Source organism: Lathyrus oleraceus, chromosome 1 (assembly GCF_024323335.1).
Source record: "Lathyrus oleraceus cultivar Zhongwan6 chromosome 1, CAAS_Psat_ZW6_1.0, whole genome shotgun sequence".
Classification (NCBI taxonomy): Eukaryota; Viridiplantae; Streptophyta; class Magnoliopsida; order Fabales; family Fabaceae; genus Lathyrus; species Lathyrus oleraceus.
Genome location: NC_066579.1, coordinates 97,053,527 through 97,080,323, shown reverse-complemented (window position 1 = coordinate 97,080,323; position 26,797 = coordinate 97,053,527). Strand labels below are relative to the sequence as shown.

The 26,797-nt window shown below is 38.7% G+C and overlaps 1 protein-coding gene across 1 annotated transcript; it reads left to right on the top strand.

Annotated features, from left to right (window-relative positions):
* The first annotated feature begins 2,578 nt into the window (after positions 1-2,578).
* On the top strand, positions 2,579-3,799 carry LOC127093559 (uncharacterized). Its single transcript, XM_051032507.1, has one exon. It carries the CDS (start codon positions 2,579-2,581, stop codon positions 3,797-3,799), a length of 1,221 nt encoding a protein of 406 aa, XP_050888464.1.
* Positions 3,800-26,797: the final 22,998 nt, after the last annotated feature.

Below are 26,797 nucleotides of genomic sequence, written 5' to 3'. Positions count from 1 at the left end.
TTTATATTAATAGATGGACTTAAGGTTGCATAACTTTCTTTGTTACAAATCTATTGTTAGTTGATTTTTTAATCATCTTCAATACTTTGCATCAATGATAAGCTATCCCTTAATGTGTCATATTTTAAGTCGTTTTGGCCTAAGAAAATAGTCTTGAAAAATATTCATTTTTGTACATGTTACTAACCATTAATTATACTTCATTAATTTTGTTTATCATTAACCTTTGTTATTGTGATTTTGGTATTATTGACTTATATTTGTTTTATATCATTTATATTCACTAACCATTATTATTGTGATATTGTTTCTTTATCTTGTAATTTACTTTTATGTCATTATCTTGTAATTTACACTTAAGTACTCATCATCATCATCATTGTACAAATTCATCATGCATGTTTATTTACTTGTTATTTATTTTATTATCATCAAACATTAAAAACAACAAAAACATGATAAAATGATAAGACAAAAATATTCATTCCATTCTTAATCAACTTGGACTTAGAGGATTTCATTCTAGGACCCTTGCTTGGAGGCCTTTCCCTTATCTTTGTGATATTTTGTAAATGTTGGATTTTATTTGTAACTTACATTCATGTTGTAAGAATGACATCATGGCACCACCTTACGGGGACATGTTTGTAAGACCATTATCCTTTGTTTAGCTTAGGTCACTTTTGCACACAAAAGGATTTCTCTTGGGCTACCTTACAATAAGACTCTTTAATTTCTTGTTGGTTACTTTGCATTCATGTTGCATAAGCCAAATTTCATAATCAAAATAAAACAAACCCTTGATTCAACGTCAAGTGGCATTTTCATAATCAAATTCAAAACACTTAATAATTATGATTATTATCGTGCGCCACGAGCCTTAAGTGGTGGAGAATGATTGAGAATGGAGCATTCCTACCCTTACTCTGATTATTTTGGACGCAAGACGCTTGACTTATTGTCTAGAATAATCACCTCCGCCCATAGACTTTAGTACAATATAATCACAAACATTCTTTCATAAAACTCTTATTCAAGGTAAAAATAATACAACTCATCAAACTCATTTTTGTGCCTTAGGGCATCATCCCGAAAACCCTTTTCTCAAAGGTAAAATCAACCAACACACAAATATTTTCTACTCCGAACTACGGAGCTCTGATTCCTCATCCCCGAATGAGTGATACGTAGGCACAAGGGCCACAATCCTTGGCGAGCGCTATAATAACAAAAATACACCCTTCTTTTCACACATTCTTTTAAAAATAAAACAATAATAGATGAACCCCATGTATGTAAAACAACTCAAATGGTTCCCATGGAGTACCATGGACGTAAGGGGTGCTAACACCTTCCCCTTACGTAACCGACTTCCGAACCCAAATCTCGGTTGCGAGACCGATTCCTTATTCTCTTTTAAGCGTTTCCCGTACGCGTCTCTTTTTCGAGGGTTTTATGGACTATTTCCCCTCTCCTCTCCGATAGAGGTGAACTAAATAAAATTCGGCGGCGACTCTTCTGACTTTGCCTCTCTTTGGCATTCTCTTTAGTCCCGGTTTTGTTATCGTGAAATCCCGGTAGCGACAGCTGGCGACTCTGCTGGGGACCAAAAAATTCCCTAAGCAAGTCTAGCCTAGTTTGGGTTGTTTCCTCTTTTACGTACGTGGAGATTTATCTGTTATATATTTTTCTGTATATATTGCTTTCTTTGCTAACCCGAGCATATTTTCTTTGGTTACCTGTTGGTCCGAAACTCTGACTCTGTGACGAAGAATTTTTGGAAGCAATAATGATTGCAAAGAAAAAACCTTGTGTGAAGGACTCCCCACCCGAGTCTGAGAGTTTGCTTGAGATAGGAGAGGTTGAGTAGTATTGATCCGCGAGGTTCCTTCCTCGTTAGGGTCGTACGAGAACCTCACTTAGTGGTAGATTCTCTTAAGGGGATTGATGACCGTCGTGCTTTCGGCATAAGCATATTTTCTTTTACTAGAGTCAATGACCCTAAGACCCCTTTTAGAACCTTTAAAACTATGGCTAGCCTAGACTGATGGTCGTGTAGTATAGGCCATCGAGGTGCCTTCCTCGTAAGGGTCGATACGAAGATCTCACTTAGAGTAGATGACTTTGATGGAGCAGTCGCCTGGCAAGTAAATTGACATAAGCGGCTGACAGTCAAGGAAGTCCATAACTCTAGGGGCAGTGTCTTACACCCAATTTTCCAAAAGCCTTAGATCACACAAAGCGAGAACCTTGGTTTACTAAGCAGTCATTATTAACTCCATGCTTCATCACGATGGTCCAAAACCACGAACCCATGCCTAAAAACCTGTGGAAATAATAAACCAATCATTCATTCATACATTCATTCATCATCAAAATAATAAGCAAAGCTCTTAAAATCTTTCGTTTGTTCAAACGCAAAATTACAAGACTATTTTCCGACACAATCATGGATACTTCAACAAAGAAAAGCACTTCTTTTTTCCGCTTCAAGAGCCCTGACATCAGGTCATTAAAGGTCCTCTGTTCAAAGGTCGTAGCTCTAACCGAGAAGGTTGACTATTGTGCTATCACTACAATGTCCCAATACTATGACGTCCCTTTAAGATGCGTCACTTTCCCCGACTTCCAAATCTCTCCAACCTTGGAAGACCTCGAGAGACTCCTCAATCGACCAATCAAGGAATACAACCCTTTCCCGAAATTGGAAGAAGGATTCTGTTTGCCCGAGCTCTCACTCATCTTGGGTGTCAACACCAACAAGTTAGTGGACAATTGGGGGGTTAAAGGATCCCTCAAAGGTTTAACTCAAAAGTTCCTAGAAGCCCATGCTTGGGAAATGATTAAAGAAGGAAGACCCGACTTTTGCAATGCAACTTTGGCACTTTTGATTCATGGAATTATCCTCTTCCCAAATCTGGACAAGTTTGTGGATCAATTAGCAGTTGAAGTCTTTTTAACAAAAAATCCGGTGCCTTTTTTACTTTCCGATTTCTACCATACCTTACATACAAGACATGAGAAGAAAGGAGGTACTTTCCTTTGTTGCGCTCCTATGCTACATCTTTGGATGAGGGCCCGTATGCCTCAAAGTGGACCCTTCGCCGAAAATAAACTGACATGGCCGCAAAGGTTCGCATCTCTCTTTGCCAACTCAATTATATGGTACAAGAGGGAATGGGATATAAAGGATGTCATCGCAAGATGTGGAGAGTTCTCTAACGTACCCTTGATAGGAACACAAGGTTGCATCAACTACAACCCTGCTATACTCAAGAGGCAACTAGGGTACGCCATGACAAGTCCCCCCGAGGAAAGAGATTTCATTCCATTTGTCATCAATACCATGGATCCGCTTGATTCGAACGTGAAAAGAGTGAGAAAAGCTTGGACAAGCATAATCCGTATTAGCCATGAATGGGGCAAGAAAAATATCCTAGCCAAGGAACCCTACTATGTGTGGGTAAAAGAGAGGGCTAGGGTGGTTAAGATGTTGTTTCTATTTGATCCTTCTTCATTCCCGTTGATGCCTGAGCCCGAGCCTATCCTACAAGAGGACATGGACAAACTTACCAGCCAAATCAAAGAGCTCGAGTTGGAAAACACTCAACTACGAGTCGAACCTAATCACGCCAAGGAACGTAACCATGTCTTGGAGGATAAGGGTAAGCAAGTCTGTGAAAAATTTGAAGATAGCAAGAAAAGGCTCCGATTAGCCGAGGGACAAAGAGTTTGGGTTGGTGGATCTTTACAAGGAGCTAATTCTAAGCTAGATTTCCGCAACGAGGAGTTGGATTGAGCATCCCGAATCATCAAGGATCTTGAAAATACTGTCGAGAGGTCTAATGCCATGAAGAAAGAAGCGAGGGAAGATTACGAGGCCCAGATTCTTGAACTAAGGAGCAACTAGAGAAAGAAAAGACTCATCGAAGCTTCATGCGTGAGCAGTTCAACCTTGGACGAGCTTGCGAGAAAATCAAGAACTTGAAGAGGGGAATCTATGACCAAGCCTATGTAGAATTTCAAAACAACTGTAGACATTGGGAGGAGTGTTGTTATGAATTCGAAAATGCCATTGTTCAAAGGGACGAAATCATCCATAATCTCCAACTCCTTTACGAAGAATGGAGGGACAAGTACACCAACATGACAGTATTAACCAACTGTGCCCTTCAAGACTTTCCCGACAAGTTGAAGGAGGCAGATCTGATCATGTGCCCAGATAATACCCCAAAAGAGGTCTACCACTTCGTCAAGTTCTGCAAAAGAACAATGGCCGAACTCATCACCGACATTGAGGCTCTCCACAAGTCTCAAGGGGTCACTTTTAGGGTGGATATCTAGTTGGTTTATTTGCTTCCATTACTTGTGTTTTGCAACTTCTATGTATTGTTGTCTATTTTCCCTTCAAAGGATGAATGAAATTTGCGATTTTTCTCTATTGTGTTTTCCTATTTCATGATTGTGAACGAGAATCGTCAAGTAGTTTTTTGTAATGAATAAACATGAATAACTAAAAAGAGCTTTGCTTTAACAAGAAAAAAATTCATGCATCATATGCATCTTTCGAAACACAAAAACATAAAAAACTCATCCATCCATCCTTTTTTCCTTCCAGAACCACTCTCCAAAGCTGACTTTTCGATACGATACACGAGGACGTCGACAAACTGTCATGGAGCAACTTCAAGAGAACCAAGTTGTCCTTCAGGAAGAAGTATCCCAAATGCGGTCCCAAATGCGGCAATTGATGGAGACTATTCAAGCAGTCGCAAGAGGCCAGGAGGTTATGGAAAAAATGCAAGAAGAAATGAATCAACGTGCCAGTACTACCAATCCTCCTACCCCTCAAACGGTCGAGAATCCGACTCCATTTCCTCAAGCTGCTCCTCCAATTAACATTAATGCACCCGGCGGTGTTCCAAACGACAATCCTCGTCCTCATGCTCCTGAGACAGACGACCAACTTGATGCATTCTTCAGCCCAAGGGACGCTTCTCAAGATGACGCCTTTGGTTCCACAACCAACAAGGTGGAGAGGAAGGTAAAAGCTATCGAGGAAAAGCTCAAGGCAATGGGGAGCACTGACATTTTGGGCCTCGATGCGGCAGAAATGTGCTTAGTACCTGGGGTCATCATCCCGACCAAGTTCAAAGTTCCGGACTTTGAAAAGTATAAGGGAAATAGCGACCCTAGGACACACATTAGGGCATACTGCCGAAAGATGGCTGCCTATTCTAGCGATGATCAACTTTTAATGCATTTTTTCCAGGATTCCCTCAGTGGGGCATCTTTGGATTGGTACATGCAACTCGAGGGCAACCATATTCACACCTGGAGGGAAATGGCCGAGGCATTCCTCAAGCACTATCAGTACAACATCGATATGGCACCTAATCGCACGCAGTTGCAAAATCTGACTCAGAGGTCTGAGGAGTCCTTCAAAGAGTATGCCCAGCGGTGGAGGGAATTAGCTTCTAGGGTACAACCCCCATTGCTAGAAAGAGAACTGGTAGACATGTTTATGGGAAACTTGCAAGGTCCATACCTTGATAGAATGGTAGGGAGCACCTCTTCAGGCTTTTCTGACCTGGTCTTAGCCGGTGAAAGGATAGAAAATATGATTAAAATGGGAAAGATCCAGAACTCTGCCAGTACTTCTAGTGCATCAAAGAAACCTTTTGTTCCCTATGGTAAAAAACGAGAAGGCGAGACCAATGTTGCCTCCATCATTCGAACAAGAAATCCCACTTATCCACAAGTAACTGCCATAGCTCCCGTCCAACCAAGTCAACAACAACCATTTGCAATTCCTGTTCAAACTCAACAACAACAACGGTATCAACAACAACCACAATATCAACAACAACAAAGGATGCGAAGGCCCGAGAGAAGATTTGACCCAGTTACCATGCCTTAATGCCACATTCTACCATATTTATTGAGGGGATCACTTGTGCAACTAAGGGAGTTAGGACCCCCACCAGCGGTTCTTCCTCCCAGTTATGATGCAAATGCCCGCTGTGAATTTCATTTTGGCGCTCCTGGGCATTCGATCGAGAATTGTAAAGCATTAAAGTACAAGGTTTAAGATCTTATTGACTCTAAGGCAATCACGTTCGCCCCTAAGAGGCCGAATGTGAATAATAACCCGATGCCCCCTCACATCAATGCATCAGTGAATATGATGGAAGCTGACAATGGAAGGAGATTGATGTCCTGTGTGGACGAGTTAAAAACACCACTCATCGAGATCAAGAATGCTTTAATGAAGAATAATGTCTTTCCCATCTGTGGTAATGACTGTGAACACTGTCTGATTAACCCACAACAATGTAGAACATTGAAGTCTATCATATAACAATTAATGAACCAAGGGATCTTGGTGGTAGACTGCCCGTCCACAAAGGAAGATGTGTCTACCCTCGAGATACCATACGATGAAGTACCTCCTCTGCAAATTCCATATGACTTCTCTCAGTTAACTATGTCGACAAATCCTGTTACTCCAATTATAATAACAGTTCCCACACAATTCCCATATGTTGACACCAAGGCAGTCCCATGGATGTATGACACCTCAGTCTACATTCATGGTCAGAAGGTGCAAGAAGAACCGTTGAAGTCTAGTGACCCAATGATCAATATCACCAGCACTAGCGGAGTCACGAGAAATGGAAGGATATTTGCGCCGACACCCACTCCAATTGGAACTATCAATCCTTCAACTTCAGACAAAGGCAAATAAATTGATGGCGCTCAGCAAAGACAAGACCCCACACCTTCAAGTGAAATAGACGAGTTCTTACGCATTATCAAGAAGAGCGATTATCGAGTAGTTGATCAGCTTAACCAGACACCCTCGAAGATCTCAATGTTGTCTTTATTAATGTGCTCAGAGGCCCATAAAGATGCTTTGGTAAAATTTCTGAGGACAGCTCACGTGCCGCAAGAGATATCTGTTTGTCAGTTTGAAGGAGTAGTTAACAATATCGCTACTAGCTTAAGCTTGGGTTTCAGTGATGAAGAGCTTCCAGCTGAGGGGAGAAATCATAACAAGGATCTTCATATTTCTATTGAGTGTGTGGACACAGTCCTATCAAGAGTTTTGGTAGACCTTGGGTATTCCCTCAATGTGATGCCTAAGAGCTCCTTTGCTAAACTAGCTATTGAAAGACTCGTAATGAAGCCGAGTGAGCTTATAGTAAGAGCATTTGATGGGACTAGAAAGACTGTAATCGGTGAGGTGAACCTGCCTATGAAGATTGGTCCCCATAGTTTCCTCATCACTTTCTTCGTAATGGATATCTATCCAGCCTACAGTTGTCTGCTTGGGAGGCCTTGGATCCATTCAGCTGGTGCAGTCACTTCAACGCTCCACCAAAAATTGAAATTCTTAGCTGATGATAAGCTAGTTGTTGTCGAGGGTGAGGAGGACATTATGGTAAGTCACCTCGCATCTTTCTGATACGTTGAAGGAGAAGGGGAGATAAGAGAAGTCCTATTCCAATCATTCGAAGTTATCAATGTTGAAATGGTTTGCCCAACAAGGGATGAATCAAAAGATGCTGAATCTTCCATGGCATCTCTTAAAGACGCCCTGACAATCATAAAGGATGGACACCCCCAAGGATGGGGAAGATTGCTTGAACTCTCTGGCAACAAGGACCGCACCGGTTTGGGATACAACTCCCAGAATTTGAAGAAGCCTGCACCGATAGCTACAAGGGGATCAGTGCTCCCGCTGTCCGACAACTTCTCAAGTGCTGGTTACCTGGATGACAACCGTATTTGTGTCGTGGAAGAAGAAAAAGAAGAAGAAGAAGAAGATAATGGCTTGATCTTCACAAAGACTGATGGAAATGGTGCCACCAAATGGACCGAGTTTGAAATACCTAAAGTGACCTTGATCGAAATGTAATTCCCAATGTTGTTTTCCTTCCTTTTTATCAAAATAACCCATGTCAAGCCCAAGGCATGGGGGAATCATTTGTAGGGCCTCATCAAATTTTCTTATTAATCATTAATGAAAAAGGATTCATGTTCGCAATCAATTTTGAGATCCTTGCCTTTCATTTATTTATTTCACTTTTTTTAAATGGCATTTTTCTTTTTAAAAAAAAATTCTTTTCAAAATCATCCTTTCTTTCATACCAATAAAAGCGTGAACTTTAAATCATGCAGATCATCCTCGACAACCACCAATGACAATTCTGCTACAGTCTCATACGACTTTGATAACCCGATTAATCAAGCTGATGAAGAGTGTGAGGAAGAGGCCGAACTCCCAGAAGAATTGGCAAGGCTGCTCAAGCAAGAGGAAAAAGTCATCCAGCCGCACGAAGAATCAGTGGAAGTGATTAACCTTGGGACAAATGAGGAAGCGAAAGAAGTCCGAGTCGGCTCCGCTCTACAAGATGAGGTGAAGGCAAAATTGATTGAGCTCTTGAAAGAATACAAAGATGTGTTTGCATGGTCATACCAAGATATGCCCAGCCTCGATAGTGACATTGTGGTCCATCATCTACCCTTTAAAGAAGAATGCCCTCCAGTAAAGCAAAAACTACGAAGGACCTGTCCCGACATGGCTATGAAAATCAAGGAGGAAGTACAAAAGCAGCTCAACGCCGGCTTCCTAGCGGTCTCCAATTATCCTTAATGGATAGCTAACATTGTGCCTGTACCTAAGAAGGATGGAAAAGTAAGAATGTGCATAGATTACAGAAATCTAAATAGAGCAAGTTCCAAAGATGACTTTCCACTGCCACACATTGACGTGCTAGTAGATAATACCGCCCAGTTCTCTGTTTTCTCTTTTATGGATGGTTTCTCCGGTTATAACCAGATCCGCATGGCTCAAGAAGATATGGAGAAAACCACTTTCATAACACCATGAGGAACCTTCTGCTACAAGGTGATGCCTTTTGGATTGAAGAACGTCGACGCCACATACCAACGAGCCACGGTCACTCTCTTTCACGATATGATTCATAAAGAGATTGAGGTCTACGTCGACGACATGATAGCCAAGTCTCAAACCGAAAAAGAACACCTTGTCAATCTAGAAAAGTTGTTTGAGAGGCTGAGGAAGTTCAAAATGAGGCTTAATCCCAACAAATGCACATTTGGGGTAAGATCCGACAAATTGTTAGGTTTTATCGTCAGTCAACGTGGCATCGAAGTAGATCCCGAGAAAGTAAAGGCCATACAAGTTATGCCTGCACCCAAAACCGAGAAGGAAGTCCGAGGATTCCTAGGTAGATTGAACTACATTGCTAGGTTCATATCTCACCTCACGGCCACTTGTGATCCAATCTTCAAACTTCTTCGAAAGGATCAAGCCATCATTTGGAACGATGACTGCCAAGACACATTTGAGAAAATAAAGGAATATTTGCAAGAGTCTCCTGTGTTGATGCCTCCTGTACCTGGTAAACCATTAATCATGTATCTTACCGTTCTCGAAGGATCAATGGGTTGTGTCCTCGGCCAACATGACGAGTCTGGTAGAAAAGAGCATGCAATATACTATTTGAGCAAGAAGTTCACTGATTGCGAGAGTATGTATTCAATGCTTGAAAAAACTTGTTGTGCACTAGCATGGGCTGCCAAACGTTTAAGACAATACATGCTCACTCATACGACATTGTTGATCTCTAAGATGGATCCTATCAAATACATCTTTGAGAAGCCGACTCTAACTGATAGAGTAGCCCGATGGCAAATGGCTCTGACCGAGTACGATATCCAACATGTCACTCAAAAGGCCATCAAAGGGAGTGTATTGTCTGATTATCTTGCACAACAACCTTTGGAGGACTATCAGTCTATGCGTTTCGAATTCCCCGACGAGGATATCATGTTAATTAGGGATTGCAACATCCCAGGTCCCGAGGAAGGACCCGAGCCTGGATCCCGATGGACCATGGTTTTTGATGGAGCTTCTAACGCTCATGGCAATGGCATTGGGGCAATAATCACTTCTCCAACTAATTCCCACCTCCCCTTCACCACCCGGTTATATTTTGAATGTACAAACAATATGGCCGAATACGAGGCTTGTATCTTTGGTATTGAAGCTGCTATCGATCTTAGAATCAAAATCCTGGAAGTCTATGGGGACTCAGCCTTGGTAATCAGCCAAGTCAAAGGAGATTGGGATACTAGAGACCATAAGCTCATTCCTTACAAAGAGCATGTCTTGAAACTAGTCCCCTACTTCGATGAAATTACGTTCCACCACATCCCTCGAGAAGAGAATCAGCTAGCTGACACTTTGACGACTTTGGCATCTATGTTTAAAGTTAAATGGAAGAACGAAGCATCGTTCTTTCACCTGAACTACTTGGACGAACCTGCTTATTGTCTGGCAGCAGAAGACGAAGCTGACGGTCATCCTTGGTTCCATGACATCATGAAATTCTTAGAGAACCAAGAGTATCCTACGGACGCGTCTATCACCGACAAGAAGTATCTTCGAAAACTGTCATCCAAATTTTTCTTAAGTGGAGGGGTATTGTACAAGAGAAATTATGATTCTGTTTTGCTTAGATGTGTGAACAAGCAAGAAGCAAACCAGATTATAATGGAAATTCATGAAGGATCCTTTGGGACGCATGCCAGTGGGAGCACTATGGTGAAGAAAATCTTAAGGGCCGGATATTACTGGATGACTATGGAGATTGACTGTCATCGCCACGTCCAAACCTGCCACAAGTGCCAGATCTATGCTGATAAGATCCATGTGTCGCCAACGCCTCTCAACGTCCTAACATCACCTTGGCTTTTTGCCATGTGGGGCATTGACGTGATCGGACGCATAGAGCCAACTGCCTCGAACGGACACCGCTTCATCCTTGTAGCCATTGACTATTTCACAAAGTGGGTAGAAGCAACCTCGTACGCCAACGTTACCAGACAAGTGGTGGCCCGATTCCTCAGGAAAGAAATCATTTGTCGTTATGGGGTCCCCAATAAGATCATTACTGATAATGGATCTAACCTCAATAATAAAATGATGAAAGAGCTATGCCAAAATTTTAAGATCGACCACCACAACTCATCGCCTTATAGGCCTAAGATGAATGGCGTTGTTGAGGCAGCTAACAAAAATATCAAGAAGACCGTGCAAAAGATGGTGGAAACCTACAAAGGTTGGCACGAAATGCTCCCATTCGCATTACACGGCTATCGTACTTCCGTACGCACTTCCACTGGGGCAACACCCTTCTCCTTTGTGTACGGCATGGATGCGGTCTTACCAGTCGAAGTAGAGATTCCTTCCTTAAGGATTTTGACAGATGTTAAGCTTGATGAGTCTAAGTGGGTACAAGCTCGATTTGACCAACTAAACCTCATTGATGAGAAGCGCTTAGCAGCTATCTGCCATGGCCAACTTTATCAAAAGTGCATCAAGAGAGCACATGACAAAAAGGTTTTCCCCCGCAGCCTAAAGCCCGGAGACCTCGTATTGAAGAAGATTCTTCCAATCCATACTGACCCAAGGGGAAAATGGACGCCAAACTACGAAGGTCCGTATGTTGTAAGAAAGGTCTTCTCCGGAGGAGCCTTGATCCTTGCAACTATGGATGATGAAGATCTTTCATCCCCGGTGAATGCGGATGCAGTAAAAAAATACTATGCTTAAAAAAATAAAATATATAGCCCGATATGTTGAAAACCCGAAAGGGCAACTTATGCAAAAATGAGTATCCCGGTAGACTGAAAACACGAAAGGGTGGTCTAGGCAAAAATTAGGGATTTAATAAGAGCAAGAGGCTGCATCCCGTAAGGAATCCTTCTTCATTCCTTGGAAGGTCAATTATGTGGGTCCCCAGTAAGTCAATCCTACCACCCTCCTTCAAAAAAGCAAGATCAAAGGACGACCAAAGGCATGAAGACTATAGCAGAGTTAGAATTTGGTGGAAACTCGAGATGTTTCATTGCCATTACAATTATCATTTTCTTTTCGCAATCACCTCTTTTAGGAATTGCTTTCCTTTGTACAAAATTCCCTACTTGTGGAAATTTTCGATTAAAAGACGTTTTTTCAAAAAAAAACTATAAGGAAGACAATATCGAATTATATTCTTTTTAGAATTTTGCTAAAGGTAGTCAAAACACATTTCCAACTCAAGGGTGCCACACAGTTCTTTGGACTAAGCCGATCATTTCTCCCCCCAATGGGAATTCTCAAACATTACATTCCGCACCTGCTTGGACGTCGAACTTCAATTTCTCAAGTATCGGAAAGTCAGTACGATTCACCCAATCACCCTTTTTAAGCCCAATCATCATTGGCATTCCCTAAATACACTCCTCCGCAAAGCCCAAACATGCTTGGCATAACTTGCAGACCATGCATTTCATATATTCCCCATGAAAGCCCAAACAGGCATTGGCATACATAACATCACATCATGAGTATCTCCTTAACTTACTCAAATTAACTCGTCAGAGTTCGGAATTCCCCAACCGTTTTTTTAGGAATTTTCCCCAATAAACTTTTTTTTTCCATCAGCCCTCTGATGACGACGTTTTACAACAGTTTCTTTCCGTCAACCCTTTGACGAAGACAAATTACCTTTCCGTCAACCCTTTGACGAAAACAAATTACCTTTCTGTCAACCCTTTGACGAAAACAAACTCTTTTCCGTCAACCCTTTGATGAAGACAAATTACCTTTTCGTCAACCCTTTGACGATGACAAAAAAATTCCATCAGCCCTCTGATGACGACATTTTACAACAGTTTCTTTCCGTCAACCCTTTGACGAAGACAAATTACCTTTTCGTCAACCCTTTGACAAAGACAAATTACCTTTCCATCAACCCTTTGACAATGACAAACTCTTTTCCATCAACCCTTTGACAAATACAAATTACCTTTCCATCAACCCTTTGATGATGATCCCTCATTAGAAACAAAAATCCCTATAAAAATCCAAATACCCAGTTGCAGTCCCACATGCATTGCATGCATCACTTCATGCATGATTTTTCCCTCCGAAACGAAAAGTTCCACTAAAGCCCAATCATATTTGGCACAATCTATAGACCATGCATTTGCATACCCTAGCAACCCGAGCATACTTCGGTATTCTGTGTACACCATAACATACATTGCATATCATACACATCATGACATAACCATCATACAGCTGACCCATGTCCTCCTCACATAATACCATAAACTATCCTCAACAGATGATTTCATATCAAATTTATTTTCCACCACATGAACAATCTTCACAAATACCCATCACTTCATATCACATTCATTTCATTCCCAGCAGGTTGAATTTCTGGATATTTTTATTTATTTAATCCTCTCTTACCTTGGATGTGTGGAAGCCGTTGCTATCTAAACATTCAGGTTCGAGAAGATTAAATAGGGGCAACTGTCATACCCCGAAATTCACCCTACTCCGATACAACTTTCATCTGATCCATGGTCCTACTGCACATGCATGCTTTCATTATCTCATCATCATAATTATATTAACTTTCATAACCAAATACATATTGCATGGGATCAAGGCATGATTTAAAAATAAATAAAAAATAAAAAATAAAAAAAATAAAAAAAAAAGGGAAACCAGATTTGCCTTGCACGGACTCCAAAAAAGAGCCTTTTTTTTGCACAAAGGGTATTTGGTTCCCCCCACTTTCCCACTTGTTCCCTATAAATAGATGCACCATTCCCCTTCATTTTTCATGCTTTCTAGCCCCCAAAATTTATGAAAAAATATCATTCAACCCCTCTTCTCCAAACCTAAATCAAAACCCAAAAAAACCTTTCCCTCCCAAAAGTCACCACCACCAACTTTTTTTTTATTTCACATTTTTTCCTCAAAATTTCTCACTCTCTAACACTCATAAACCAACCCCTTTACTAAGCTTTCACCATAATTATTTTCATCCCAAACCCCTTGCTTCACATTCAAGCTCAACACTATTTCTACCTAGTTTTTTTCCACATTTTTATGGATAATGATTTTAACTTAAACTCTTTAACTTTTTGTTTCATTTTCTTGATTAAAAATGGTTGCTTGTTCTTGGTTGTTTTTTTGAGACGGTTTAGATTCAAGCTTGCAAAAAAAAATGATTGACTTTGGTTTACTCACCTTTTTTAAAGATTTTTTTTACTCTTACTACCTTTTTTCACCTTTTTGTGGTTGTTTTGTGTGTGTTATCTTTTTCTTTTATTATGGACTTATTGTTGTATTTATTTGGTTGATGAGATCTATTAAATCATGGCTATGGTTGTTTAGAGTTGATTAAATCTTCAATATTTCAAACCTATCTATGGTTGATCAATAGATCATTCATGATACTTTGAGGCATTGATAGATTACCTCTATTTTAATCATATTTGGGTCATTTGATGCATAGATGAAACCATGTCTTTACATTAAGTTGTTAATACATTTGCTTATTGTTACTAACTACTAATTACTACCTCCTAATATTTATATTATTGCAATTTATTTTATTGTTCATTTTATTTCATTTACTTTATGTTTATGTTCACTAACTACTAACTTCTAACATTTATATTATTGCACCTTTTTTTTTATTTTTTTTTATTTTGTTCACTTTACTTCAAGTATTTTATGTTTATGTTTATTATTATCTAACTATATCATTTACATTAGGCTAACTTATTTACTACTTCGTTATCTTGTTAAATAAAAGAGGAATAAAAATAAAAGAAAGAGAACAAATCACTTTTTTTTTATATTAATAGGTGGACTTAAGGTTGCATAACTTTCTTTGTTACAAATCTATTGTTAGTTGATTTTTTAATCATCTTCAATACTTTGCATCAATGATAAGCTATCCCTTAATGTGTCATATTTTAAGTCGTTTTGGCCTAAGAAAATAGTCTTAAAAAATATTCATTTTTGTACATGTTACTAACCACTAATTATACTTCATTAATTTTGTTTATCATTAACCTTTGTTATTGTGGTTTTGGTATTATTGACTTATATTTGTTTTATATCATTTATATTCACTAACCATTATTATTGTGATATATTTTCTTTATCTTGTAATTTACTTTTATGTCATTATCTTGTAATTTACACTAAAGTACTCATCATCATCATCATTGTACAAATTCATCATGCATGTTTATTTACTTGTTATTTATTTTATTATCATCAAACATTAAAAACAACAAAAACATGATAAAATGATAAGACAAAAATATTCATTCCACTCTTAATCAACTTGGACTTAGAGGATTTCTTCTAGGACCCTTGCTTGGAGGCCTTTCCCTTATCTTTGTGATATTTTGTAAATGTTGGATTCTATTTGTAACTTACATTCATGTTGTAAGAATGGCATCATGGCACCCCCTTAGGGGGACATGTTTGTAAGACCATTATCCTTTGTTTAGCTTAGGTCACTTTTGCACACAAAAGGCTTTCTCTTGGGCTACCTTACAATGAGACTCTTTAATTTCTTGTTGGTTACTTTGCATTCATGTTGCATAAGCCAAATTTCATAATCAAAATAAAACAAACCCTTGATTCAACGTCAAGTGGCATTTTCATAATCAAATTCAAAATACTTAATAATTATGATTATTATCGTGCGCCACGAGCCTTAAATGGTGGAGAATGAGTGAGAATGGAGAATTCATACCCTTACTCTGATTATTTTGGACGCAAGACGCTTGACTTGTTGTCTAGAATAATCACCTTCGCCCATAGACTTTAGTACAATATAATCACAAACATTCTTTCATAAAATCCTTATTCAAGGTAAAAATAATACAACTCATCAAACTCATTTTTGTGCCTTAGGGAATCATCCCGAAAACCCTTTTCTCAAAGGTAAAATCAACCAACACACAAATATTTTCTACTCCGAACTACGGAGCTCTGATTTCTCATCCCCGAATGAGTGATACGTAGGCACAAGGGCCACAATCCTTGGCGAGCGCTATAATAACAAAAACACACCCTTCTTTTCACACATTCTTTTAAAAATAAAACAATAATAGATAAATCTCATGTGTGTAAAACAATCCAAATGGTTCCCATGGAGTACCATGGACGTAAGGGGTGCTAACACCTTCCCCTTACATAACCGACTTCCGAATCCAAATCTCGGTTGCAAGACCGATTCCTTATTCTCTTTTAAGCGTTTCCCGTGCGCGTCTCTTTTCCGAGGGTTTTATCGACTATTTCCCCTCTCCTCTCCGATAGAGGTGAACTAAATAAAATTCGGTGGCGACTCTTCTGACTTTGCCTCTCTTTGGCATTCTCTTTAGTCCCAATTTCGTTATCGTGAAATCCCGGTAGCGACACCCTATATCCTCCATATCTTAATAACCATCAAACAATCATCTCTTATAATTTCCACCACCTAAGTTGTGTCTCAAATATCCATCTCCTCTCCTTCACTAAACCTTATTCATTCTTCCCACTGTCAACATTTCCGCCATTGCCACACTACAACATCCTTCAATAAACATATTTCAACTTTCTATTCCTCCATCGTCCAACTCGACCTCTCCATTTCATTAACCACCACTCGCCATTCACCCGGCAGAACTTGTGAATACAACCACCAAACACTGTTACAACCGAACCTCTCTTACACCATATCGCACCATCGTTCCAAAAAAATAGTCACTAGAAAACTCTTTCCTCACTCAAAAGAATGAGTCTTTCATATGAAATGGATGTCTTGTCGTCCGAAATGGAGGTTGGTGTGTTTCAACGTTTTTTCCGCTTTGATATTTTGAGTTGAATTTATACATCCCGAAAGTAAACAACTCAAAGAAGCTAGAGAAACAAGTATATTTCTTGAAGTTGTTTCACTGTCTATTGGGTCAACTCTTGTGAAGATTGGATCCATGATTAGGGATGGCAATGGGCAGGGTTTGGATAGGGTACTATACCCGTTTGGATACTCGAGCACATACCCGTTTGGGTACCAATTTTGGCACATGTGTCTGTATCCTATGAGTATGTAAGTTCTCATACCCGTACATGTTACCCGCATTTCTAATAAAAATAAATATATCAAGTATAAAGTATCATATTATTTTAAGTTTTAAAAACATTAAAAAGTTTTTAAAAAAATTTACTGTAGAATTATGAAATAAATAATGAATTATATTAAATATGTAATAGTTAAAAGTTGATATATTTTTAAAAATTATTAGACATTTAATTTTATATAAAAATATAAATTAGAATATATAAATATATATTATGCGGGTATGGGGAGGGGTGGGTATTAAGGTGTCCATTCCTGCACTCATCCCCGCTTATTTAAGTGGGTAATTACCTGAGCTCGTGCCCGTACCCATATTTGTGGATTTTTGCTCTACCCGTTATGGATATTTTTATTGGTACCCACTAGGGATGGGTAAAATTACCATCCTTATCCATGATACAGATGAAGATGGACATACGCCGACAAAGGAATGAGTCAATAAGGAGAAGGAGCTCACATTAAAAAAAACATGTCATTACCATAATATCATCAATGTTACCTCAATGCCTTCGGTTCCAACCTACAACCTAACAAGTTCAAACAATAGCAGTATTCCACCAACAAAGTGTAGCTCTGACTCGTTAACAACGTAACGGTAATCGCAAACATTTCAGTCTCGATCTTGTTTTGCATTTCATTGTTTACATGTTGTTATATCGGTTGCATTTATTTTATTTTTTATGTTGGACTAGGGACTTGAGTGGATGTAATAACAATATGTATTGCTTGGGTGCTGCTATTTGTTCATGTAATTTTCAAAATTGATTCAGGAAGATGTTTGGAAACTCGGTTCAAGTTTTTCATGTTGCAGCTTTTATTTTTCCCATTTATTTTTGTTTTGTTTCTTTATATATTAATTCATGTCCTTATTTAACCCAATGAGTTGAATGGTTGAGTTGGTCGAGACTTAAGTCTCCCAATTCCAATGACTTGAGTTTAACATTGGCAAGCCACACATTTACTTTTTTGGGGTTTTACTACTTTTTGTTGTTATTTTTTTTGGCATTTTATTTGGATCAATTAGTTTGAAATTTTTTGTGGGCTTATAGTATTTAATTTAAAGCACAGTTAGCTCTTGTTATTTACACCTTTTTGTTGGTTTCTTTTTATGATTATTTTTCCATTTTGTTTCGATTACGGTAATTGTAATTCCGCGACATTTATGAAGAATAAAGTATGATGTGTGTGTGGGTTTGTTCTATTCTTTGGCTAATTTTCATTGCTAAAAATCGGATTTTTATCCGTGGATTTGACATTTTCATGTCGTTATGTCACTGATTTTTTTATCGATATATCGATTGTATTTCTTCGTGTTATGACATTTGCATTCGATGTCTCATTTGTTATCGATACGCACAAACGGGCTTTGAGCACATTACCTAGAGTTTTACTTGCACTTCTCGATTCCTTGCTTATTTTATTTGTCGATTGTGAGGATTACTAATATCGGTTTTGATACCGTTTGCTTTGCCATATGAATTAAACCTCACTTTATGACTTCATTCCATTTTTGTGGATGAGTTCATTCCCATTCCATTCCATTTTGCAATGATACGCTTCACGTTAGCATTTCTTTCGATTCATGGTGACAAACAACGATCCTATGTCGTTGTTGTTTAAATCGAATTTAAACTCAACTTCCATTTACCTTGCACGTTCTTGCGTTATGTGACATTGATTCACATTCTCTCATCATGATTTTGATTCGTGCACGTCCCATTTCCTCATTTTACTTCTTTCAATTTTAATTAATATGAACGTGTGTTTGAGCATATGACTTGTGTGTTGCTATCTCATATCTCATGGCTTACTCTTAGGCCTTCTTACAATGAGACCATTTTCTCTCGTGCACGTACATTCACTTACTTGCGTTTGCTTGATTGGGTATTACTTTAATCATTTCATTATCTCATATCCTCATTCGACAAATGTACCCTCATTCCCATGACGTGTAATAGTTTTAATATTTTATTTTTTATTGTTTGTTTAGGTAGTTTCTAACACAAGAATAAAAACAATATTTTTCTAAAAGAACAAAAATACAAACTCGATCCAACGTCGAGTATTTTCTCAAAGACCAAACCTTTTCAAACCTTCCATTTCAATCCATTTCTAACATTCTCGATTTCACAAACATTTCATCTTCTATCTTTTCAAATTCCTTAAACTTTCCATCAAACGCTTTTGCAATAGATGATTAAAAGCTTGATCCAACATCAAGCCATTTTCATAATAAAAAATAAAAAACACTTAACGATTATTCAACATTTTTTTAATAAGCGAGATGAAAAGAACGGGGTGTACTCTAGGAGCTCCTGAGATTTAAGATCGGAGATGTAGTTCTTGTCAATTTAAACACTCATTATCCTCAACATCAATTCCACAATGCTTAATAAACCTCTACTAGCTTTGAGTTGGCTTTCTCAATCCAAACTTCAAAACATCTAAAAATATCAAAACTCTTTTGTAAATAAGATGAAAAGGGAGCGGGGTGTAGGCCACAAATTCCCGAGAGTTGGGAATTGAGATGTAGTTCTCGCATCTTCGAACACTCTCATCATCCAAAACACATTAAAACCAATCAAACACTTTTATCTTTGTCACGTGATTGATTCTCAAACCCTTTTTTCAAACGAAAGGTACTTTGTCTCGACATGATGCAAAAAAAATGTTTTGTCCACTTGAACGTATGAGTAAGCTTGCGAAGTTGCCCACGAATGTTGATTTATAGATCCATTTGGCTGTGATACAAATGTTCCCTTCTCCACTTATTTTGGGTAGCCAACAATGTTTTCATCGATTGGCACAAAGTAGCTTTTGCTAAAATCGACCAGTAAACAAACAGTTTCTATCCAAAACTACATAAGCCTTGAGTTCTCTATTGCACCCAAAGATACGTAGGAGCGGGATTTGTAAATCTTGTCAGGCACATTAATAAAAACTCCAAAAACATTTTATATTTTCTTTTCATCCTATTCTTCTTTCCCCTTTTAATAACTCAAGAAGACTAACATTTCTAACCTAACACTAATGTGCACAACTAACCTAATGGTTCAAGTTGAGTCGACTCCCTTTGTGTAGTCGACTCCCGAACCCTGATTTGGTTGTGACAACCAATAACATTGTCGTGCTTTCTTGGGTTTTATCGATATTTCCCCTTTCCTTTTTAGGAATAAATAAAGTTCAGCGGCGACTCTGTTTAGTACATCCTGCGAGCGTTTGATTGTGTTTCGCTAAGTCGTGTTCTCATTTTTCGAGGTGCGGCAGATGGAAACTTTGTTGGGGACCTAGTTCCCTAAGTTAGTCAAGCCTAGTTAGGTCATTTTTGCGCCTTTGTTCTCTTTACTTGTGTGGTTTTCTTTTAGCTTTTGTTATTATTATTGTTATATTGATATAAGATGTTGTATTAGTTCTATTATATTATGGTTTTGGATTGTTACTCTGATTGCAAACCTTGTTGGAAAAACTCTCTACCCGATTCTAGAGTGAAAACATGAGATAGGACGAGGTTGAGTAGTGTGGGTCCCTGATATGTAGTTCTCGTAAGGGTCGGCACGAGAACCTCACTTAGAGTAGATCCTTTGGAAAAAATTCGCCCCACATGTAGTTGCCGTCAGCTTTAATGTTTTCGCGAGGATCCATGATTCTAAGAACCTTTGTAGTATATTAAACCCTTTGGCCAACTAATAATGATGGTCACATAGTGCAGGTCCCCGATATGTAGTTCTTGTAAGGGTCGGTACGAAGACCTCACTCAAAATAGATTATCTTGATGGATTTGACACTCGACATGTCGTTGCCGTAAGCGGCAAACATTCTTACAAATGCGTGACTCTAGGAACCATGTCTAGAAGCAAAGTTGATGGTCGCATAGTGAGGGTCCCAGAGATGTAGCTCTCGTAAGGATCGGTGCGACGACCTCACTCAGAATAGATTCCCTTGATGGAGTTGACGACCGACATGTAATTGCCGTAAGCGACAAAAATTCTTGTGGATCTATGAATCTGGGTGTCCGTTTACAAACCTTAGATCATACCCGGTGAGAACCCTGTTGTGGAAAGAAATCATATTCATTTGTTACCTCAGACCTTTGAACCCATGTACCAAAAATCAAAAAGATATATGGCATCACATTATTTCCATTCATATACCATTGCATTTGCATTCATCGGCAAGCATTACATATCATTCAAAAAAGGAAAAAACTCATTATGCCTTTGTCCATAACAAGCCAATGGTTTCCCGGTACCCATATTGAGCCAGTGGTAGCTGTTGAAAGACGATAAAGCATTTGAAGCAAGATTAAGTGGAGATAAGATGGAATAGACAACTTAAAAGGACAAATAAACCAGACGTTAGAGCTTGTGATAGTTATCTCTAATCTTCAACATGTTGTTGCAGAGAATGTTGGTCCCCCATCAGGCTTTACTGTGGTGACTAAACCGACGTATGATATTCCCCCTTACTTTGCTCTTCAACAAGTGGATGTTCCTACTCGACCTCCGTTGGTGCATATACTGATATCTAATGAAGTCCTTATGGTGCAGAATACCCCCACTATTCATAATGATGAAGGGAATCTTCAATTCATAAAGAACGTGCCAAATTCTTAGAGTGCCCGCCTATTGACAAAGATGAAGCATTCTCAAGTGAATGAAGTTACAGAAGTACATCATTATCTAGAGAAACGATTGAGGGTTGTGAAAGGTTTTAGCACGTTGAGACTTGATGACGTGTGTTTAGTTCCAGATCTTGTTATACCCCTGAAGTTCAAACTATCAAACTTCACGAAGTACAAAGGGGATAGCTGCCCAATACACCATTGTGATGTTTTATCAAAATGTGACTTCCATAAGTTAATGATTCACTATTTTCTAGACAGTTTGAGTGGGGAATTATTGAGTTGGTACATGAAGTTAGAAAGAAGCCATATTCAGTCTTGGTAAGACTTGGACAATGCCCTATTTAAGCATTATAAATGCAACTTGGACATGGCTCCAAATCGAAGGCAACTGCAAAGCTTATCTCAAAAGATCAACAAATCCTTCAGAGGATATGCACAGCGTGAAGGAGAAAGGCGATCCAAAATGCAGCGGAATTTAAAATTTCTCCTTTAATGATCCTTACAAATGAGCATGATCAGTGATAGAATCGTTACCTCTTGTGGCGATTGTAACCTTTGATGCAGATCTACGGAGCGATCACGAACGTTGAACAATGACAACGCCTCTACTCAGTCCACACAAACGGATTCCTTCAATCTCAGTGCTAGCTGCTATGAATGAAGGCTTTGAGTGAGTGAGTGAGAGAGAGAGAGAGAGAGAGAAACGAAATTGCAACTGTAACAATGCTTCTACACAAGGGTTCTATTTATAGAACCACTTGTGTGGACTGCAAGCTAAAAAGCCCACTCAAGTGTATATGGCTTATATCTTATAATATGCCAAAATCACTTAAGCGCATGGTACCTTACCATATTTCGTATTCTACTTAAGTACACCGTACCTTATGATGTTCTATAATTCACTTAAGGGCACCGTACATTACGGTAGTCCTTAATTACTCTATCTCTCATCAATTCGTCCTTTGTGTGTGACCCTATAGTTTTCGCGGCATTGGCAATTATATTAAATCATGTATTTAACATAATAAACAGTGAGTGGTATCTAGCAACACATCACTGCTACCCAAGACACGAAAATGTCATGTGATCTGACGAATACTTCTGTGATAATAATTATATGTACAATTACCCTTTTGCCCTTATGTCTATATTGAACACAAGGCATAAACCGTGTCATCCTTGTCCAGTTCAATATTGGGCCCATAGACATTTATCCTGTTACGCAGGATGGGCAAATTCCATCTAGGTCACTCATGTCCCTTAGCATGCTTCGTGGAGTACCCATCAACTGTCTTTATGGTCATCCAATTACGGACAACGTTTGATCAGCAATAAGGCACTCGACTCTACATCTAGGGTCCATAGTGGTTTCAGGTCTAAGGGTGGTATACACCATTATCACCATGAGAATAACTTATGACACTTTGCATAACATTCTATATAGTATTCTCATAACGGGTCAATCCAGTATAAATATTACTCTTAATATTCATACCTATGTTTAAGACTTGATAACTCTTTATCCATGATCCATGAGATGTGATCATCAGTCTATAAACATAATAGTCTTCATGCTTTAATGTTATCCCACTTCACAATAAAGCTTGACTACGGATACTTTAAGAATAGTGTCCTTATGTTTAATGTGATCTCATGATTAAGTCATACTTGATACATTAAACGGACTAGTTATTCTAGGGACTTTATTAAACAAACATAATAAAGAAAAAGCCTTTTATTATTAATAAATAATTCGATACAAGTATCAAAAGTATTGGCCTATAGGGCTTACACCAACACAGCGGTGGGGAGAATTGGCAGCCCAAGTGCAACCACCACTCTTAGAAAAAGAATTAGTTGACATGTTCATGGATACCTTGTAAAGCCTATACTTTGGAATGATGGTAGGCAGTGCATCATCAGACATCTCTGACCTTATGAAAGTAGGAGAGCGCATCGAGAGCGGCCTCAAAAGTGAAAGAATCCAATGTGCCTCAAGTAGCTAAACTAGTGAGACTGAATCCCTTAGCAGTTCCCAAGAGGAAAAAGATGATGTAATCAATGCAATTATGGCATATGTTAAGTATTCTCATGGTGCACCAACAAGACCCTATGGTCCTTCATCTTTTCAGCGACCATCAGTTCCAATGCCACACTATACTTATGGCAACCAGCGATTCCCAGAGCACCGTACCATCAACCGTGGATCTCTCCTCATTCAAATCAGCAAGCCCAGGGCCGATATCAGAATCAGCACCAGAGCCAGCATAGGCCTCACAACAATCTGGAAAGAAGGAATGCTCCTCTTGATCCAATTCCTATGATGTACAATCAACTTCTGCAGCCTCTGATTCAAATATCTTTGGTGGACCCCAAACCTATAAAACCTCTTCCACAACCATTCCCTCCTGAGTACAATCCATATATGCAATGTGGGTATCACGCCGGATCAATAGGGTACTCGACTGAAGACTACAACGCTTTCAAAACTAAGGTTCAGTGGTTAGTCTACAAAAAGTACATAATCTTTCCAAAAGGAAACCTGGTAGTGCACGACAACATGTCGCCTTGATATAGTGTGAAGACCTTAAGGGGCATCTCCTGAAGGTAGTGGATCAAACGGGAAGTCACCCTCAATTTTAGCAGTCATTGGACATTGTTTTATAGTTTGCATTTGTATTTTCTTTGTCTGCTTAATGTTACTTATTCTAAAACATTGTTGTCTTTAATGGTAATATTAATGAAGTGATCATGCATTTTGAATCAATCCATTCGTATTCACTCTTGCTATTTTCCTTCATTTATGAAAAAAAATCAACTTGTCTTCCATTCACCCTTCTCTATCAAATTGTTGTGTTAACAAAGATTGGAAGGAGGATGATGAAAACAAAATACCCGAAATTGTTGTGGTATGCTTTCGAATAGAACTTTGTCGATGATGTAAGGCATTATTTCAAATCCCCAAACACCGGAGAGATAAGAAGTTAATCTTTAGTCAACCACTTTGAGCCTAGAAGCTGATGTTTCTTTTGGATTCAAAAATCCTTAATCTTAACCAGGGGTAGGGTATTTGTGTTCAGATAGTTTGACCGTGCATTTGATCTTCAAGAGAATCAATCCATCAACACACCATCCCACCTGAGGATTAACCACATGTTATTCTTTGCACACACCACAAAGTGTTGAAGAAGTTGTGAAAAGTCAAAGTTTATAGTGGTTCTTCCTCAATGATCAATAACATGTAAGTCACAAACCTTTCAAAAATAAAAGTTTGTTAAGTCAAACACCATAAAAGATGACTTATGCAAAAACCAGGGCATCCCGATGGATTGAAAGCTTCAAAGAAGCGGTCCATGCAAAATTAGGGATAAAAATCAAACAAAAGAGGTCATCAAATCCTCATCAAAAACAAAATAAAACAAATAAGGTGACTACCATTTCAAGAAAAACTCATCTTGAAGCCTCATCTTTACTCTTACATCGTCAAACTCTCTTGGAAGTCGAATGTGTGTGTTGAATTAAATGAACGTAGAACTGGAGATTATCAAGAATAAAAGGTGGGTTAAAATTAAACTTTGAGCCTTATATCCTTTGTTTCAAAAAACCATGAACCAGGCTAGGTTAAAACTTTTAAAAGACCTAATTGAGACAGGTTTATTTTGAAAGCATACTACAACAAGGTTGCGTTAACCTAACTCCAAATAATCTTTGTTGATCACACCACCTTGCATACTTTGAATGGTTATATCAGCATTGTGTTCTAATCCCGTTCGTTGTATATCACCATCATTTCAATAATATTGATTTAAAATTTTGCATAAGAACTACATTAAAATTACCACTTTTGAATGAACAATTTTATTTGCAAGTCAGCATTTAGCATCAAGGGAATTCAATAAAACGCAACCAGTTGAGAAATTGATCAGGTGAAAGAAGGCTAGTCAGGGGCAAATTACTTTGAGCATTGGTAAGTCCGATCCATTCACCCCAAGAGTTGGTTAGTCAAAGGAAAATCTCTTCAAGACCCAGACAAGAATGAGTCACCACAAAGAGCTCAATGAGTCCAACTCTCCAAAGGTCGGTCAATCAAGAGTATAACATCTAAAAGATTGGATAACCAAGGGTAGAGTGGTACAGGTTTCAAGCATTGGGGAAAGTCACCTTAAGGTCTTGTTGTGACAAGTTGCTTCCAAACTCTTTCAAGGTAAACACCTTCAAAAACCCAACAGACTGGGGCAAGATGAGCCACCGAGGGGCAAGTCCTCTCCATGCCTTCAAGTTGCTCAAACTTATGCCATACGTCATCAACCATTGAGTTCAAGATGAGTTTTTCTATAAAGGGACCTTTCATCCATTACCCACCACAAGGGCATCATTCTAGAAACCTTCTAGTCATTGCATAAAGCATTCTCATGCATTAATCATATCGCTTCGCTCTAGCGTTAAGCCATGGATATCATCTCATTCATCGAGCATATGCCCATAGCATGAAAATTTAAACATCAAAAACTAGTTCTCATCTGGTAAATCATTTGAAAGTCAGTTCCCGTATGACAGACAATTTTCAAACACCAGTTCTCATCTAGTAGCCTTTTCTTAAAACAAGTTTCCGTCTGGTGGCCTATTTGTAAACCAGTTCCCGTCAGGTGGCTTATTTTTAACTCTAGTTCTTGTCTGGTAGTCAGTTTTCTTTTCAAAACCAGTTCTCGTCTGGTAGCCCATTTTTAAATCAATTCCCATCTGACAGTAAATCAAAAGAAACTAGTTTTCTTTTGGTAGACTATCTGAAAGTCAGTTCTCATCTGACAAACAAAAAGACACGCCAGTTCCCGTGTGGTAATCTAACCTTCAAGTTCAGTTCTCGTATGGCAGTTCATCTTCTAATTCCAATTGTTATTGGCACTCATTATTTATAATCCAATTGTTATTGGTATCCCTGAGTTTCAATTGTCACTGGTATCATTTCAAAACTCAATTGATATTGGCATTCCTTAAAGTCCTATTGTCATCACTCATTATTTATAATCCAATTGTTATTGGCACTCATTATTTATAATCCAATTGTTATTGGTATCCCTGAGTTCCAATTGTCACTGGTATCATTTCAAAACTCAATTGATATTGGCATCCCTTAAAGTCCTATTGTCATTGGCAT

Excerpts from the sequence above, each read along its gene's own strand:
- LOC127093559 (XM_051032507.1), top strand. The coding sequence starts at position 2,579 with ATGTCCCAATACTATGACGTCCCTTTAAGATGCGTCACTTTCCCCGAC.